The sequence below is a fragment of the Corvus kubaryi genome, unplaced genomic scaffold (genome assembly GCF_017639235.1).
Source record: "Corvus kubaryi isolate FWS band 111438036 unplaced genomic scaffold, C.kubaryi_AGA036_p1.0 37382, whole genome shotgun sequence".
Classification (NCBI taxonomy): Eukaryota; Metazoa; Chordata; class Aves; order Passeriformes; family Corvidae; genus Corvus; species Corvus kubaryi.
Window position 1 is genome coordinate 5,928,115 of NW_024581124.1, and position 17,163 is coordinate 5,945,277.

The window sequence follows — 17,163 nt, forward strand, 5'->3', positions numbered from 1 at the left end:
TACAACGTACATTGAAAATAGTACTTCTCCCTGTGTAGGTAATTTGGGTTCTGGTGATGGTGGAGAGGAGTCTCCATTAAACATTTGTACTTTGGTCAGTACCTGCACGTAATTGAGTTCTCCAGTTGTCCAGAAAAGCAGCTGAGGCTGAGACACAAGATAGAAGTCAACTGCTTTTGTATCATTACACTTTCTATTTGGACAGGTAGGAGAGTGCCTTCCCATTCTGCAGTCTTCATGGAAGATAAAGGTTTTGTGACAGCGCGTCACTTGGACAGGATATGAAGGATTGCAGACAAACCAGGATTTTGGGCTACAGGGTTTATCAAATATTGCAGTGCTGCAGGCTGGGATTTATCATCTCCCCAGGCTTGGTTCCTATTTGCCTTTGCTGAAATCCTTTTGAAGGGTGACAGCATTCGAGTACATTAGAACTGTAAGCAGGCAAAGTACAGAAGTCAGGATTTCTTATTACAGGAGAAATGGAATAAAAAAAATTGTGAAGATTACAGGGGAAACCATGTCATGGTGAATAAGAAGTCAGGCTCCAATATTGGGGAGAACTGGCATCCAGACTAGTTTAAATAAGATTTTAGGGGTTTTTTTCTATTTAAACTTGATCTTGAATTTCCTCCTGGTACCTCATATCCTTTTACGGTCAATAGCACTGCACTCATGCATATTTATTAGATTTAGACATATTTTGCAAGTCACCTTCACATCTTATTTTCTTTTCCTGGACAAACTGGTTGGTTATGTACACACTGAATTTGCAAATCTCGTCTTTGGTGTCTATTAACCCCTATTAGTCTGGTTGCTCAATGTACAGATAAGTTTTTGGGCTTATTTGCAATTTAACTTCCTTCTGTATATTAAGCACAGCCCATACTTCTGTTTAGATTTCACAACCCGGATTCCTTCACACATGGAAATGACCTGTGTATTCAGCAGCCTGGCAGAGAAACAGCCGTTCTGTTTGAGAGATCAGTGCTCCTGCTGTCTGAGAGAGAGCAGGAATTAGGTGTTTGTAAGGTGCTCCTTCCTTCCAAGGAGCTGCAGGTGTGAGAAGAGCAGCAGGTTTATTTATCTGCACTTATTTTCTTTGCCTTAAGCTCACATTGAAGCTGGAATAGAAGAGGCAGATATTATTTTTCCTCCCCAGACTAAACCACATCTCTGAACCCAAGCTAGAAGCACTTTCTGTTTGCTTGTGGCACTTCCAGACCTGCTGAAGGCCTAGAAAGTGCAGCCACTGAAACACACACAGTTGCTTATTGAGGCAGAGGTTGGTGTGCCAGGAGACAAAGTTGTTGGAATAAACACAGCTGTGTTTTTTCCATCACTGTGTGCTCATTTACTGGGTCAGTCAGCCACAGACCCTGGCTGTGCAAAGGTACAGGGTAAATCCAGGTCCCTGGGGAGGTGCTGGGACTATAGGATCCACTCTCAAATTTCACCTTGGATGGGGTTTTCTGTTGTTTAAATCAAATAAAGCTGTGGTTATACTTATTACAGGGAATGGTTAGAGCTTATTCATAGTGAGGAAAACAACCTGCCATGGGATATACAGTCAACTTTGCAATCAGTTGTGCTTTCAAATGCTTAATTGCTTGCAGTTCTGCCAGGACAGTCTTCAGTGTCCCCAGGTTAAGGTTTCAGATGAACCCCTCCGAGTTCCCTGTGAGGACTTTTCTCTTTGAAGAAAAAAAACTTTTTATCTCCATCACTCTAATTGAGAAGCTCTTGAACTGATTTTGTTCACATTCCCTTGTAAATGTCAACTCTGGCCAAAGCCACAGCCACAAAATACTACAGCCCAGGGTTTCAGAGGGAACAGTGGCCTTGTTTCCAGGAGAATAGCCTGAAACACAGGCTGCCCACAGGCAGCCAGGCCCAAGGGATTGGGCAGCTCCAGGGAGCAGCTCGTGTTCCAGCACTGGAGCAGTTCCCACTGCTGCTTTGGGTGAAGCACAGCTTTACTGCCAGGCTTAGTCTGGCTAATGGGCATCTCTGACCCTGATTTTCACTTCAAAAAGAAGCTGTAGTTGGAACGATTTAGAAAGGCAGGATTTTCTGTACAGACCTAGGGTTTGTGCAAGCAAAAATATCTGCATTAGATTAATTCTACTGGATCCCTGGTGGTGTGTGGAGCTCCCACCCATCTTCCAGGGCATAAGAAAACCCTCATGGCTTTAGCACACAAGCAGTGCCACTTGTAACATGCCAACAGCACAATAAAAGGGCCCATTGAAGCCACAAGATGAGAGGCTCAGTGGAAAAGCAGCCTTGAGTTATCTGGATGCAGAAGAGAGAATTCAGCACCTGTGGCAATGAACAAAGTCAGGCCCTGTTATCAGCTTGGACTGGTGCCACCAGCAGAGACAATCTGCTGTTTCCAGTGTGCCATTTCAGTTGAAGCTGTTTGCACCTGACCTGGGAATACAATGATGGGATTATCATCACAGCAGGCTTGGGAAACAGAGTTCCCTTCCTGAAATTCAGTGTAGTTTTTGCAATAAAACGAATCTGATTGCATCCTCCAGTTCCCTTTTTGCAGCCCTGCCTGGGAGGGAAACACAGGATACAATCAAAGTCTCTTTCCTGGCATCTCATGTGCTAATGATCATTGTCCTACCAGTGCTTCACAGGGTGAATTGGCTTCTCTAGTTCCCAGGTAACCCAATTTGGGTTTTCCCCCAGTTTTTCAATTAAGCAGAAATTAATTCCACTTCTGTGTACTGGTGGCCATGTTCTGCTCCCAGGTACTGATAAAAATGCAGAATTAATCACTTGCCTGTCAGCGTTGGGTGGAACCCCCAACCTCCTCATACCCACAGTGCAAACTTTCATCAAGCAGGAACTCCTGGCCATTTACTGAAGGGGTGCTTGAGGAGTTCAGAGTGCCACACAGGTTCCCTAAGTGGAGGGAGGAAAAACAAAAAGAGATCTCGTTCTTCTTCTGAGGCACAGATTGTTATATCACAAAAGCCAGCAGCTGAAGAGATTCCAGTCAGGAAGCACCGTGCCTTGAGAACGGGTTAGACTGCCTGTCCTTCCCTGGGAGACTGACACCCAAAGGGATGTGGGATGAAAATGAGTTATCCCGACTGCTGGGCTCACAGCCATTATCAGATGCTGAAGTGTTTTACATACCTCCTTCTCTGTGGGTTCCTCTTGTCATTCCCCAGAACACGTGCAAGAGCAGCTGCACTCAGCTGTGGTGTCAGATGAACGTTACCTTGAAAACCCGGAATGCAAAGAACACCCCCAACCAGAGCAGCTCGACGTTGAGTGGCAGAGGTAGTATTTTATTTTTTTGAGCATCCCTCCTCAAGGACACTAAATTTAGAGTTTGTAAAACATCACTAAATGAAAACAAAACATTGCCAATAACAAAAATGCAAACCTGCTGAAAAGGAAAATGCAGCAGCATTCAAGTATCAGAAAACATGAGAGCTAAAGTGCTTGAGAGAATTTCTTAACTATGCAGAGTCTGAAGTCAGTGTTCCCCTAGAAATGCTATTTTTAAAACAGCACCTGCCTGGCTGCATAGGATTTTTTGCCAATCTATAGCAGGATAATGCTACTAAGCCAGAGCCATTACCCCAAAGGGCTAAGAGCAACACATTTCTTTCTATCCCTCATACTAAAATAAATTATATTCAAAGAAACACATTATAAAGTTCAGGCAGCTGAAGTTGGACTTCAAGGAATGTGACTGTACGGATTTCCCATGCAGTGAAGTCACTAGCGTGGCCTGAAGCTGAACAAAGCTTTGGTGGGATTTATAAAGTGCTGTCTTTTAGTGTTTTATGCCTGTCTTTAGTAGTGTTTTTTTCACACCAGCACCGGGGTTGTGAGTTAAAAAAATTCTGAAGTAACAGACCAATTCTCAGTGGATGCTGGAGCCAGACAGACATTGCACAGTGCACACAAGTAACGTTAAAAAACTACAAACCAATCAAAAAAAAGACAACCCCAAGCCCCAAATTCTAACCCAATTATGGTAAAACATTTCATCCTTAAAAACAAACACCCACCAAGCACCAAGAGAAAATCAGAAAGTAACATCTGCCTCCTGGTCCCCTGGCTTGTCCCAGCAAGGATGGATACTACATGATACAAGCTCAGCAGCAATGGTTGGGAGCCTGAGCCTGCAGGCACTCAGTGCAAAACTCTCCCGGCATTCAGCTCCATGGGAGTGATCCAGTTTTTGCCAAAGCCAAACAGGCTTCAGCCAACTTTGGATTAGCCCCATAGATTGACAGAGGGAGCAGGACCTTGTTTCACCGTTTTTCTATCCAGCCACAAAAGCCACCCCCTGAAATTCCTGGAGGGGTTTTCAACCTTCCCCTCCACGCATGCATTTAACATCCATTACAGTTAATAGCAGTTACACATGCAGATCGATGGGAGAAAAGTCCCAGTCGAGAGGAGTTACTGGTAGTAAGAAAAGAAACCCAGTAGAAATGCTGAGAATTGCTAAAGACCCAGCTCCCTCGGGTAAATCCCTGTTTTGCCAGCTGGCAGGTGCCCGCCAGCCCGTCCTGCAGGAAGCTCTATGGTGTGTGTTTGGGTGTGCACGGGTGTGTGACGGGGCGAGCCAGTGGTGCCGTTCTGCCACCTCCGGCCCAGCGTCCCAGGGAGCGTCCAAGCGCCGGCCGCGGCCGCCCTCACTTGGGAGCCGCGTTGTTGTAATCGTCCTGTGCCGCGGCCGGCAGGGAATGGTCTATCCTGAACTCCTCCTCCAGCCCGCCGGGCGCCTTCGCAGGCTGGACACTGTCCGTGCTGCCCCCCTCCAGCCCCAGGATCTGTCTCTGCACCAGCTTGGAATAAAGGCCTCCTTCTTCCATCAGCTCCTTGTGCGAGCCCTGCTGCACCACGCGGCCCTTGTCCAGCACAATGATGTTGTGTGCCCTCTCCACAGTGCTCAGCCTGTGAGCTATGACAAGCACCGTGTGGTTCTGCAAGTCGCCGTAAATCGCCTGCTGAATCTGCGGGGAGAAAAGGCGTTAGCGCCCGGGCACTGGGAGAACAGCAGCTTTGTGGTCAGTGTCCAGAAACCTCTGGACTGGAGATCTGTTCTCCTCTGGCTCCCTGCAGCACTACCAGCACCAGCATGTCCGGCCCAGCTCCCGGCTGCAGCCCAAACACCATCTCAGTCCAGCCAGGTGAGGTATGAACACAGGTCTGATCCTGCAAGCTGGGGACTTGTTACAGCTGGGCCCCAAATTTGGAGGCCATGTGGTGCTGGCAGAGACTGCAGCAAGCCGATACCTGGTGAATGCAGCTGCACAGAAAAGCAGCATTCTTTCCTGAGTGTATCCAGGCAAGGCAAGAGAGGCTTTTTTTCAATTGAGACAATAGCACTGACGTCTAAAGGCAGGCAGGTGGCCATCAAGCACATGTCACATTGACACCCCTGGGTAGCCAAAACCAGCCCTGGGCTGGCATCAGGTACCACACACGTGGCTGAGGACCTATGAGGCAGCAAGCTGCTCCAAGGTCAGACACTTGTGCTGCCCCAGCAGGATTTGTCCTCTGGGATTGGAGGCACGTCCTCAAACCCCAGCCTTGAACAGGCTTTCCCTCATGTCATTGCATCAGTGAGGCCAAACTGCTGCTGGAAGAGCTGTTTGGTCATCACGTCCCAGACAGATAAACCAGTTCACAGGATGCTCAAGGGTTTTCCTGCAAATGTGGCTTCCTTGGTGCCTCGGCTGGGATTTGAGCTCAGGCAGTCCAACTCTCCTTGCTGCAGATCATTTTATAGGGTCTTCCTCTGTATCCTGTCCTAAAAGGCTACAAAGAGTCTCTGAATGCCAATTAACACTTTCCACATTGAAAAAATCAGCAAAGATCCCTACCTCATCAGGTTTGTCAGGCATTGGCTGCTGTGAATGTGGAATTTTTCCTTTCCTGGTGGCTACAAGAGCATTGGAAGCAAATTCCTGCTACGGAATTGGCAGCTTACTCCACCCTCTGATTGCACCATGTCAAGACTAAGCTTGCCCACAGGCTGGAAACTGAAGCTACAGTCTGTCCTCCAAACCCTCTCTGGCCCAAACACCCAAGTGAGCCTCTCACCGCGTGCTCGCTCTCTGCATCCAGCGCGCTCGTGGCTTCATCCAGGATGAGGATGGGAGGGGCTCGGATCAAGGCCCTGGCAATCGCCACTCTCTGCTTCTGGCCACCTGACAGCTGAGCTCCTTTTTCACCTGCCTCTGTTGGGTGAAGGGAGAGAGAAAGGGGTCAAAATACAAATCAAGAGCTGCCACAGAAGTCCAGCTTGCCAGGCCCTGCAAAGGGGTGGGTACCTGTGTGGTAGCCGTCTTGTAGCTCGGTGATGAAGCTGTGGGCGTTGGCCTTCTGGGCAGCCTGAACCACTGACTCAAAGGAGGCTGAAGTTAAGCCATAAGAAATATTATCTGCAATAGAGCGGGCAAACAGCACAGGCTCTTGGCTCACCAGGGAGATCTGCAGGAAGCAAGGGAGAGCAGTGGTCAGGAGCAGAAGATGCACTGCACGGCATCTCGGATCATTGGTATTTGTTCCTGCTGAGTAAGGACCAAGATCAAGATATAAAAGTGCCATTAACCAAGATATAGAAGTGCTCAACGTGAGCTTCCAGTGAGGATGCCAATGTCAGGGTTGTCCAGTTTGCATCTTCTGCTGGAAAGCCATCTTGCAGGAAAGAAACCCGATGCAATGCTGGCACGTTGGCATCTGGGGTGGGCTTCCCCTCCTAAAGCCCGCTGTGCTTTTGCTCCAAATCTGTTATTCCCATCATTGTTTGCTTTCCCCAGAATGGAAGACCAGTTGCTGGGATAAGTCAAGCTGGGGAGACCTTCTCCCAGGCCCTTGCTGATTTTCCTTTCAAGGCCAGTAATCACACTTGGGCCGTGTGAATGAGCCCTCTTGCATCTTTTAATCCCAAATGAGCAAGTTAGGGATGTAACTGCTGCAATTCCTTAATTGCTTAGCAACAGCCTCCCTGTCCTGCCTTCCAGCCATGGCTGCTCACTCTCATGTTCGGCTGCTTTATCAAACCCTTGATATTGGAATAAATCGAACCTTTCAAACTATTACTCAGAACTGTGCATGAAGAGAGCCAGGGGGACACGATCACATTTTAATTGACTTCTCCCCATGTTCCTAACAGCACACCAGGCTTTCTAAACTGAAAGACTTGCTTGGCCTTTGATTTTCGCTCTGTACGGGCAGGGAATGTAAATTAGTCACAGTGACTTTGGCTTTCCAGCCTGTCTCTGATCAATTGTTTTCAGGTTTTCCTGCTGACTGCTGAGGCCATTTGCTCTGGGGGCAAACAAAGGAGGCAGTTACTTGCAGAGATGAAGGCTGATCTGTGCTGACACACAGAGGAAAGCTGAGGGGCCTGGACCCCTCTCTAGGCAAACCACCAGCCCCTCTGGTGCTCCAGCTGCTGCCAGGATCCTGAGAGGTTTAACTCCCCATTAGCGGAGAATCACTTTAAGATCTTAAGGTAGAAAGTGCTGGAGGAATGCAAAGCTCTTTTTCCAAACCAAATTTAGATGATAATTAATCCAACAGCCAAAAACATATTTCTACTCTGTTGGCCAAAAAATACCAAACTAAACATGTTTTTTGTTCTGTTTTTTGGAAGGCTTCCCCTTCCCCTTGAAACCAACCTCCATCCCTTTCCCTTCCACCCCCACAAATTATCCGAATTAATTTCTGGGACCGCTTCCAGCCTCCAGCTTTCTGGACATTTCTGAAGCTGCCAGCTCAAATCCAAAGCGATGTGCAACAGTGCCATGCAGCCCCTCTGGGCTCGGCAGGTGGGAACTGGACTAAGCAGAATACAGGTGTGATAACCAGAATACACGTATCAGTCGCTCGTACCACGGAGTGCAGGTACTTGTGATCGTACATGTTAATGGGACGCCCATCCAGCAGCACCTGCCCGTCCTGCAGAGGGTAGAAGTTCTCCAGGATGTTGACACAGGAGCTCTTCCCACTCCCTGAAGGACCCACCAGCGCTGTCACTTTGCCAGGATGCAGGGTGAAGGACACGTTCTGCAACATGGATGGGAGAGCACACTCAGGTCCAGGCTTTTCTCAACGTCCTGGGGCACTCCACAACAAAGGTAGCCAAAATCTGGCCAGAGTGACCCTCTGCCTTGGTGATTGCACCATCAGCCGTTTGTCCTAGCTCTGGGGAAGCAAAAAGCCTCCAGATTGCTTCAGATTTGCCTGATGATGTAGCAGGTCCTCTAAAAAGCAGACTGACCTCTTTGCTGCCTCCCCCTGCCTCATCGTCCCAGCCCCTCTCCCACAGAAACAGCCTGAGGCAGCTTGGCACAAAGCCCTGTACCATGCTGACACGTTTACTGCCTGAGCGGGGAACAAGGGTTTTCTTAATAAATCTCATTCCTTGTAAGGAAGGCTGGCCCTAAACACCCGCTGTTCCTTTTAATCTGTTTTCCAGCATGTGCTGAGCCTGCCTTTACACATCTCTGACAGGCAGCTGACACTCCCCATGGGCTGGGGTTTGGTTCCTGCCAGGGTGGAGCAGCAGCACATGGTGCTGGGAGGGCACAGTGCCCACTGGGCTCACCTGGAGAACCTGCGTTGCAGAGCGAGTGCGGTAGGAAAACGTCACATTCCTGAACTCCACCTTCCCATCCACGTGATCCGGGGCCAGGGACCCGTCGTGCACCATCGTGGGCTTGCGGTCGATGAACTCGAAGACCTTCTCAGCAGCTCCCACTCCCTGCATGAGGCCACTGTACACGGAGCCAATGGACTGGAAGGGAAGAGGCAGTGGTGAGACCCTCCCAAGTGATGGGAAATCAGTCAGTGCCACCCTAAGGAGAATGGCTGAAGCAATCCCAAGTCTCCTATAGCCTGACATTGACTACAGTCATCAGGCACAGGAAAACTCTTCTTCCTCTGCTGGGTATGGAAGGGATACATGGACAGTCCAGGGAAAGGGCATTTTTCAATATTAAATCCAGAGCTGCAGAACAGTTTGTACTACAACTGCCCCTCCCATCAGGAGGGGAAAAAAAACCCCAAACCAAACTAAATCCATGCCAAAACCACAGCCTGGAAATCCCACCAGAGCCTGCAGTCATCCAAACAGATAGTGAGAGCTGGGAGAGCTGCCTCCAGCTCTGCTCTGCCCCTGCACAGAGGCTGAAGCACCACCAAAGCCACACTTGGCTGTGAGGAAACCTCAGCTGGATCATTCCTGCCTGGATTAGCCAAGTTTATGCCTCTGCAAGGGGAAGGCAGCCCTGGGTGGGCTCTACCATCCCACCCACAATCCCATCTTGCTAAGGTGCTGCCAACGCAGCAGCTTGCAGCCTATTCCAGGGAAAGGGAAAAAAAAGTAATATAATTAAGTTTTTAATGAAGCCTGAAATTTAACAGGCAGCTTTGTAATCCCTTCATTCTCCATGCCAGGAAATGTGCTTGGGAGGCAGCCAGGGCTCTGCCCTTCAGCAGGGCCAGCCTGACCCCTCTGGTTCCAGCTGCCCTTTTGGGGGACAAGGTGCTTCAGGAACATTAAGGTTATGAGACCACGGCAAGGGAGGAATGGGGAGCAGAGGGGATAACCCCCGCCTCTGGCAGTGCCACAGCACCAAAGAAATGTGTCATGGGAAGGTCAGCACTGGATCTATCCCTGCAACTGCCCTGGGACCTTCTGGGAGACAAACATCCTCTTGACATGGGGTAGCCCAGAGGGTGGGGAGGCCCTGGCACAGGCTACCCAGAGAAGCTTTGGCTGCCTCACCCATGGAAGTGTCCAAGGCCAGCATGGATGAGGCTTGGAGCAACCTTGTCTGGTGGAAGATGTCCCTGCCCATGGCAGGGATGAGTTGGAATGAGATGGTGTTTAAGGTCCCTTCCAACCCAACCCATTCTGTGATTCCCTGCTAAAACAGACTCACCTCCATGCAGTCTCCCAAGACGAACTCGTAAATGATGAAGGATATCAGGTTTCCGCTTGTCATTTGCCCGGAGATCACAAGGTGCCCGCCATAGTAAAGGATGCTGACCTGGACCACCAGGAGAGTCAGCTGAAAGCAAGAAAACACCCCAGAATCAGCAAGGACAACAGATATTTTGGCGTGTTTGTCATTACTCACACAACAACCCAAACTTCATGTGCTGACATTTATTCTTTGAGCCCTGAGCTGAGGATTCCTGACAGTGCAGCTGGCAGCCCTAGGAGTGAGCATGGATAAACAACTCAAGTACATGGGCTGATTTAAAGAGCTGGGCAGATACCTTCAACAAAACAAGTCCTGAGGGACAACAGCCAAGGAGGGAGAATTTATCTGAAATAACAGAGCATCTCATGAACTTCTCTCTTGGACTACGGTCCTCAAGCATAATAATCTATGTTCAAATTATCCACGGTATGCAGTCACCTCACCACTAAAATTAACTTTCTGTTATGTGAGTGTGACATACTTTAATTTAGAACACAAAATCAAGCCAGGAGTTAATGCAGAATATCCTCCTTGCATGTACAAGTCCCTGAAGCATAACCTCAGCTCTTGTCTGAAGTCAGTGTGGGGGGTACCACCTACTCTGGAAAGGAGACAGGTCAGCTCTGATGTGACAAATACCAGCCCCTTTTATTCAGCTGGTTTTGTTCCATGCTGCCCAGGTGCTCCAAAAAGCAGCGATGCCCTGGTGCCCTGTGGGACCAGAATAGGCTGTAAATTCACACAGACAAAAATAGAGGGGGAAAAAATTCCTCTTCTATTGCTCTGCCGTGATCTGACCTTAAGCTCCTGCGTTCCCTCCAAGAAAGACTCTACCAGGGCTGAGCTATCCATTTTCTTCTTTCTACGCGAGCCCTGCAGGAGCTGTTTTTGAGGGGTTTTGCCTTCTTAGACTTGTCAGGATCAGTGTCAACCCAGCTCATGCTCCAGCTTCACCTGGGAGCCCAGAAACAATGCTAATAATGCTCCCATTTTGCTTCCAGACTTGGGAAGCCATAAAGTCTCTTACAGCTGCACAAAGGCACCATAACTCACAAATCCTTCACCAGAGATTGCTTCAATCCCTAAATGCACAGGGATAAGGGCAGCCTCACGTGTGGCTTTTGCCAACACTGGAGAGGCCCCAAACCATCTGGTGTTAAATGATGAAAAAGCATTTTTCAGGAAGAAAAAAAAAAAAAAAAAAAACCCAAAGCCAAAGCCCAGGAGCCTCCCCCTGCCACCACCCACACGCAGAAAATCTCCGTTCCTGAGCAGAAGCTGCGGCCGTCCCCCAGCCGGAGCCCCGGAGCGGAGCTGGCACAGGCACGCACTGCAGCACACACAGGCACGGGTGCTCCACGACCTTGAGCTCTTATCAATCCCTATTTGCAGGGGAAAACAGGCAGTTCTGCGGAGCGACGCAACGCTGCCTCGGGGCGGAACGGGATGATGTTTTTTGATGGGTGAAAGTAATAAATGATCAAGAGCCTGGGGATTACCGGCAGCAGAGAGCAGAGAGCAGGGCTGGGCTCGCCCCGCAGAGTTCCCTGGGAGCGGAGGAGAACCACGTGCAGGTGCCTTGTGCGCTTTGGGATCCGGAGAGACTCCCCTGCCCATCCCAGCCCCACGCAGGGATGCCCCAGGGCCCTCCACCTACCCCACTGGACCAGACGTAGTAGGTGTAAGCCATGGCCTCCCGCTTGTTGAGCTTGTACACCTGCTGCAGCTTCTGCCAGTACACGTTGGCCTCCGTCTCCTCGTTGGCGAAGCTGCGGACGGTCTTCATGGCCGAGATGGTCTCCTCAGCCGTGTTGTTGGCCTTGGCCAGGGCACTCTGCACATCCTTGGAGAGCTTCTGCAGGGAGCAAGGGGAGGCAGAGGGGGCTCAGCAGGTGCCAGGCTGCCCAAGGCACATCTCCCCACTCGCCCCAGGCTCCGGGACCCCACCAAGTGTCTCCAAAGGTGGAGGAGAGATGGCATGAGGACAGGCAGGCGCATACAGGGGACACCCCATGGCCCAGCCACCTCTTCTGTCAGACATGAGATGCTTCCACTCCTGAGCATGAAGCAAGATAAGAGCTCAGGCTACACCTGTGTGCCCACACACGTTTAATGCCACCTTCCTGCCCCCACTGCTGGCAGCAAAACACTCCAATATCACTCCCACCGGCTCCAAGGCCACCCACAAGCTCCTTGATGGCTTAACGGGGAGACCAGCCCAGCACTGTGGCAATGCCAGCTGCTCCTGCCTACCTGGTAGTACTTCCCATAGACATCAGACACCAGCATGATGATGGGGAAGCCCATGAAGGTGACCAGTGAGAGCTTCCAGGAGAGGCTGAACATGAAGAAGATCACGCCCGTGGCCTTCACCACGTTGCGCAGGAAGATGTTGATGTTCTGGGACACCAGGTCGCTCACGATGGTCGTGTCCGACGTCAGGCGGGAGATGACGTCCCCTGCAGCAACGAGGGGTCAGGGAAGGGGAGAGCAGGGACATGTCACCACGGCAGGTCACTGCCTAACCGTGTCCCACATCCCGTGCCAGGGGGCCAGGTGGAGCTCCCCATCCAACCAGCTGGGGGTCAGAAGGGTGGCATGGAAGGGGGGCAACTCTCCACTGCTGTGGATGCAAAGCAAAACAGAGGAGCTTGGACTACTGCATGCATGAGAGGCAGGAGATGCACCTGAAAGGACAAGTTACATCACCTGTGTCACCAAGGGTGGCTGTAGGACAGCAAAGGGGACTGTGGCAGCACCCTACACCACAGGGCAGCCCACAGGCCAAGCACAGTCCACAGCCTGGAGCTGACCCGAGGGACCTGAGGACATGGGTCCAGCTACTGAGGGATGAAGCTCTGGCGGCGCCTTTTGGTGGAGCTGAGTGTTACAGCCAGCAAACATCACCCTGAACTCCTAAATCCTTGGCCTGTGTTTGAGTCCAGCTGAATTCCCATGCTTTTGTGCAAGCCCAGGGTTACCCACATCTCACTTCCAGTAACATCTCTGCTGTCCTCAGCTACCAAGGTACTGTGCAGCGACTGCTAAATACAGCAACAGCCTCAAAACTAAAAATATCGCCGAGACGAAATTAAATGTGTGAAAGTTACACTGGAGCGGCACGGCCTGGGACCAAGACTGGGGCAGGACTGAACTGCAAACGGGGAAAGCAACAAGCACATCCAGCAAGATTCACACATCTGAGGTTTCAGGGACTGGAGCAGAGCTGGAGAGCAGCCCACCAACAGGCACTGATGGGAGGAAGGAAATGGGAGTTTTGGGGGTGACTGAAAATAAGCATGTCAGCCCTGGGACTGCTGGATGCCAGGCTGATAGGTGGGGCATCCCTACGCCGGGAGGCAACTGAAAGGGAAGAGCGTTCTCCCTCTGTTTCTAACTACAAGCATGTGGGTGCCGCCTCTGGCTGCCCCCAATCTGCTGTATGCTAGTAGGGCAAGCCAAGGGGAAAGAATCTGGGATGGGATAGAGGGGTTAGAGCAAATCCGGGGCAGAGAGGAACCAACCTGTGCGATTCTCATCAAAAAAACTCATCTCCTGAGACACCAGCGACCTGAAGAGGCAGTTGCGAAGGCGGATGTTCAGCCTTGCGAAGATGAGCGTAAAAACGCCGCCCCGGATACCTGCGGCAAATGAGCTAATTGCAGATAAGAAACGTTATAGAGCCATGGACACGAAACCCTCTCAGCAACACAAACACCCCTGTGCTGGGCCAAGGGCCCGGGCAGTGCTCACAACACTTATCACCAGCCCACACCTCTCCTGGGTGCCACCAGCACAGTGGTGGCTGGTCCTAACCATGGTAGTCACAAGCTTTGGGAGGGAACACAGCACTGCTGGAACAGCATTCCCCAGGGAACCCATTCCCTGTGTCCATTCCTGCTCCCCCACCTCCAGCAGACGGACGTGAAGGGCTACACAAAGGCCTCATGACTGCCAACCACGGCCTCTCTGCATCGTGACAGTGCAGAGAATTCACAGACCATCCCTGGGGTCTGGCAGTGAACTGGCGGAGTGGGTGCCTGTGCCCACCATCACCACGAGCTCCTGTGGGAAAACCCCAAACTCCTCCTTGTCAGGGCCAAATCCAGCCCCTGGATTACCTTCCTATGGCGAGCAGCGACATGACCAGCACTGCCGTGGAGAAACGATCCATGCTCTTCTGCACCACGATGCCATCGATGGCCAGCCCCGTGTAGTAGGGCAGGAAGGTCTCTCCTGCAGGACAAGCACAGGACAGGGAGGTTCAGCCCCAGTGCATGGGATTGGCACAGGACCTGTATTTCCAACTGCAACAGCCTGCGGGCAACCCCATCCCCACCACAGAGATACTCAGCCATCACACAATGCCCCTTGAGAGGTGCAGCCCTTAGTGGCACGTGGGGATGTTGCACTCCCAGTGTATTTTACCCCCTGCTGCATTTGGTTTGGCCCCACTGCATTTTTCACCCACCCCGTGCAGCACGTGCCACCCAGCACCCCCAAAAAAAGCAAGCCTAGAGTGCTTCCAAGCCCTACCACCATGGCTCCATCCCTCCTGATGAGGATGGGAGCACACCACAGCCCGCCTGTGGTCCCTTCACTCACCCAAGGCAGCCACAAGGAGGAAGAAGGAGGCGATACCCAGGAAGAAGGCATCCGGCTTGGTGTAGGACAGCAGCTTATGGATGGTGGGACCTGCTGCCTCCTCCTGCTTGTCCCTGGGAGTGCCCCCATCACAGCTCTCCTCTGCCTCAGCACGGGACTCAGAGCCAGGCCCCAGCGCCTCGCGGGAGGAGGTGACACAGGCCAGCAGCTGCCACAGCCCGAAGGTGGCTGCCAGCGCCACATAGGTCCAGGCAAAGAGCCCCCAGAACCAGGGGTCCCTGATGGTCTTCCGCACCTCTGAGTAGAGCAGCAGCTTCACCATCATGTAGATGCCCATGAGGAGGCAGATGACGGCGATGAAGGTCCGCGATGCCTTGAGGCGCCGGGGGCCGTAGGCCGTGTTGGTGGCCACGCCGATGGCAGCCCCCAGCAGCACACAGCTGCGGTACAGGCAGCCCCCCCAGATGTCCAGCAGCGAGTTGAAGATGTTGAAGTGCCGCAGGTCCTGCAGGACATTCCGGCCACCCTGGCCGTGGGTGTAGAGCAGCGTGGTGACCACCACATCGGCCCCGCTGAGTGCCAGTGTGCTGGCCACCGCCTTCCAGGCGCGCATCCTCGTCGCCAGGCTGGGGTCACTGAGGTGGTGAGGGGCAGCCCTAGCACGGGAAGGACGTGGTCATGTCGGCCTCTGCTGCAGGGTGAGAAGAGGGGGACAGGGCTGTTATTCACCCCAGGGAGGTGGTGTAGAAACAGAAGCAGGATGGGGGGACAACCGTGCCAGCTCCCCACCAACCCATCCTGACCCCAGACACCATTGTCTGCTCCTTCCTCCCCTCCCCTGCTGCACACGCCACAAGGTATTTCATTAAATGAGCAGCATGAACGAAGACAAACTTCCCTCCCGTACGCCTTCACCCATCCTGAATCCCAAAGTAGACATCTGCACTTCCCGATGGGAATCTTTGTTCCTGCTTGCTGTGGCAGCTGCGGGACCAGCTGGGTGGTCCCCAGCCGCTGGGTGCTGCCGTGACATCTGTGCAGCCACGTGTCCTGTGCTACGGAGCCGTGTAGGTGTTAAACTTGGATAGATCCGAGAGTCTCTGCCCACCTTTCCCAGGACAAAGCTGAAACCGACCAGTCAAAACCGTAGGAAAGCAGATGGGAGAGCAGCTCAGCTTTATAATGGATCCCCCTCATCAAAATAAGACTAAACCATATGTACAGCAGCTTGTCACACCTTACTGTCCCCAGTGCAGTTCAATGACACAACAAAAATCCCGAGAGGAAATGAAAAAGGGATTGGAATTCCACAGCTGCCTCCCGTGGGAGAGGAAGGCTCCGGGGCGGGATGCTGCCTTTGCTGTCGCCCGGGGGTCTGTCCGGCAGCAGCGATGGTGGGGCAGGGTCTGAATGGACACAGGAAAGGGCAAAAAGCTCGATTTGCTCTAAGCCGAGTGAGCTGCTCACCTGCTCCGCTGCCATGCCCTGAGGTGCCATGCGTAGGCAAGAGGGAGGTACCTGATCCTGAAATTTGTGCTGGATAAGCAGCTCGTGACGGTGCACAGTGCGGAAGGCACGGCACAAGGGGTGCCATGTGTCGGCCACACTCCGGCCTGTGTGGCCGCAGCCCCCCAAAATCAAACCGCCGGGAGAAGGGCAGCCCTTGGCACTGGACAAGCTGCGCCCTTGGGCGAGAGCTGCTCGGTGGTCGGACGAGTGGGATAAAAAGCTAAAAAGCGGAGGAAAACAGGGCAGAGGCTGCAATTTGGGGAAGCACGGGGGTTTATAGGGTGGGTGGGGAAGGAGGGATGGAGGCAAAGCAGAGCAGCGATGCCAGGGAGGAGCAGGACACGCTTCCCAGGGTGCTCGCTGCTGCCATCCGCTGCAAAGCTGTGCGGATCCGGCCCATGGAGGAGGAGGAGGAGGAGGAGGAGGAGGAGAAGGAGGAGGAGGAGTAGGAGGCAGCCACCGCAGCTCCCCACCACCCGCAGCCGTGTCCCCAGCCCCCGAGCTGGAGCCGCCCAAGGTCCCCAGACGCATCCCGCCTTCCCCCCGTAGGAGAATGTCCCGGGGGTGGGGTGGGGTGGGGTGGGGTGGGGTTGGGGGGAAGACGGCCGGGAAGGACCTTGCCCGCCATACCCCGACCGGACACCCACACACGGCTCCCCGCTTCAGAGCATAAGGCAGCTCAGCCTCGGCCCGCCCGGACGGGTCTTACCGGCGGCGGGATCAGGGATCGGCGGGATCAGGGATCGGCGGGATCAGGGATCGGCGGGATCAGGGATCGGCGGGATCAGCCCGCTCCGACCGGTGGCGGCGCGTCCCGGGAACAAGGTCGGTGCTGGGCGTGGCCCGGATGTGGGCCCGCCCACCGGGCACGCCCACCGACCACGCCCTCTCCTGCGGCGCGGGCCCGGCCCCGCCCACGGCCGGACCGCACGGAGCCGAGCGGCGGCACCGGGGACCCCCAAATTGGGGGTTCGAGGGTAGGTCCCCGCTCCGCCCTGTCCCTGTAAACCCCGGCCCGACGCAACAAAGGCAGCCCCGGAATTTCCCCCCACCTTAGAAGGTTTTT

At 52.9% G+C, this 17,163-nt stretch overlaps 1 protein-coding gene across 4 annotated transcripts; it reads right to left on the bottom strand.

The window, feature by feature from the left end:
- Positions 1–3,287: 3,287 nt before the first annotated feature.
- ABCB9 (ATP binding cassette subfamily B member 9) lies at positions 3,288–16,951 on the bottom strand. 4 transcript variants are annotated; one of them, XM_042034845.1, is made up of 13 exons: positions 16,807–16,951; positions 16,056–16,317; positions 14,589–15,279; positions 14,105–14,219; positions 13,508–13,638; positions 12,237–12,442; positions 11,641–11,838; positions 9,939–10,067; positions 8,600–8,788; positions 7,885–8,058; positions 6,318–6,477; positions 6,088–6,224; positions 3,288–4,994 (listed from the first exon to the last, which is right to left on the bottom strand). In XM_042034845.1, the coding sequence occupies exons 3-13, from the start codon at positions 15,199–15,201 to the stop codon at positions 4,674–4,676; spliced, it is 2,373 nt and encodes a 790-aa protein (XP_041890779.1). In that variant the 5' UTR covers positions 15,202–15,279; positions 16,056–16,317; positions 16,807–16,951; the 3' UTR covers positions 3,288–4,673. The 4 variants fall into 4 exon arrangements, with proteins under 4 accessions (XP_041890779.1, XP_041890776.1, XP_041890778.1 ...); XM_042034842.1 differs by lacking the exon at positions 16,056–16,317; XM_042034844.1 differs by lacking the exon at positions 16,807–16,951 and having other exon boundaries at positions 16,056–16,613.
- Positions 16,952–17,163: the final 212 nt, after the last annotated feature.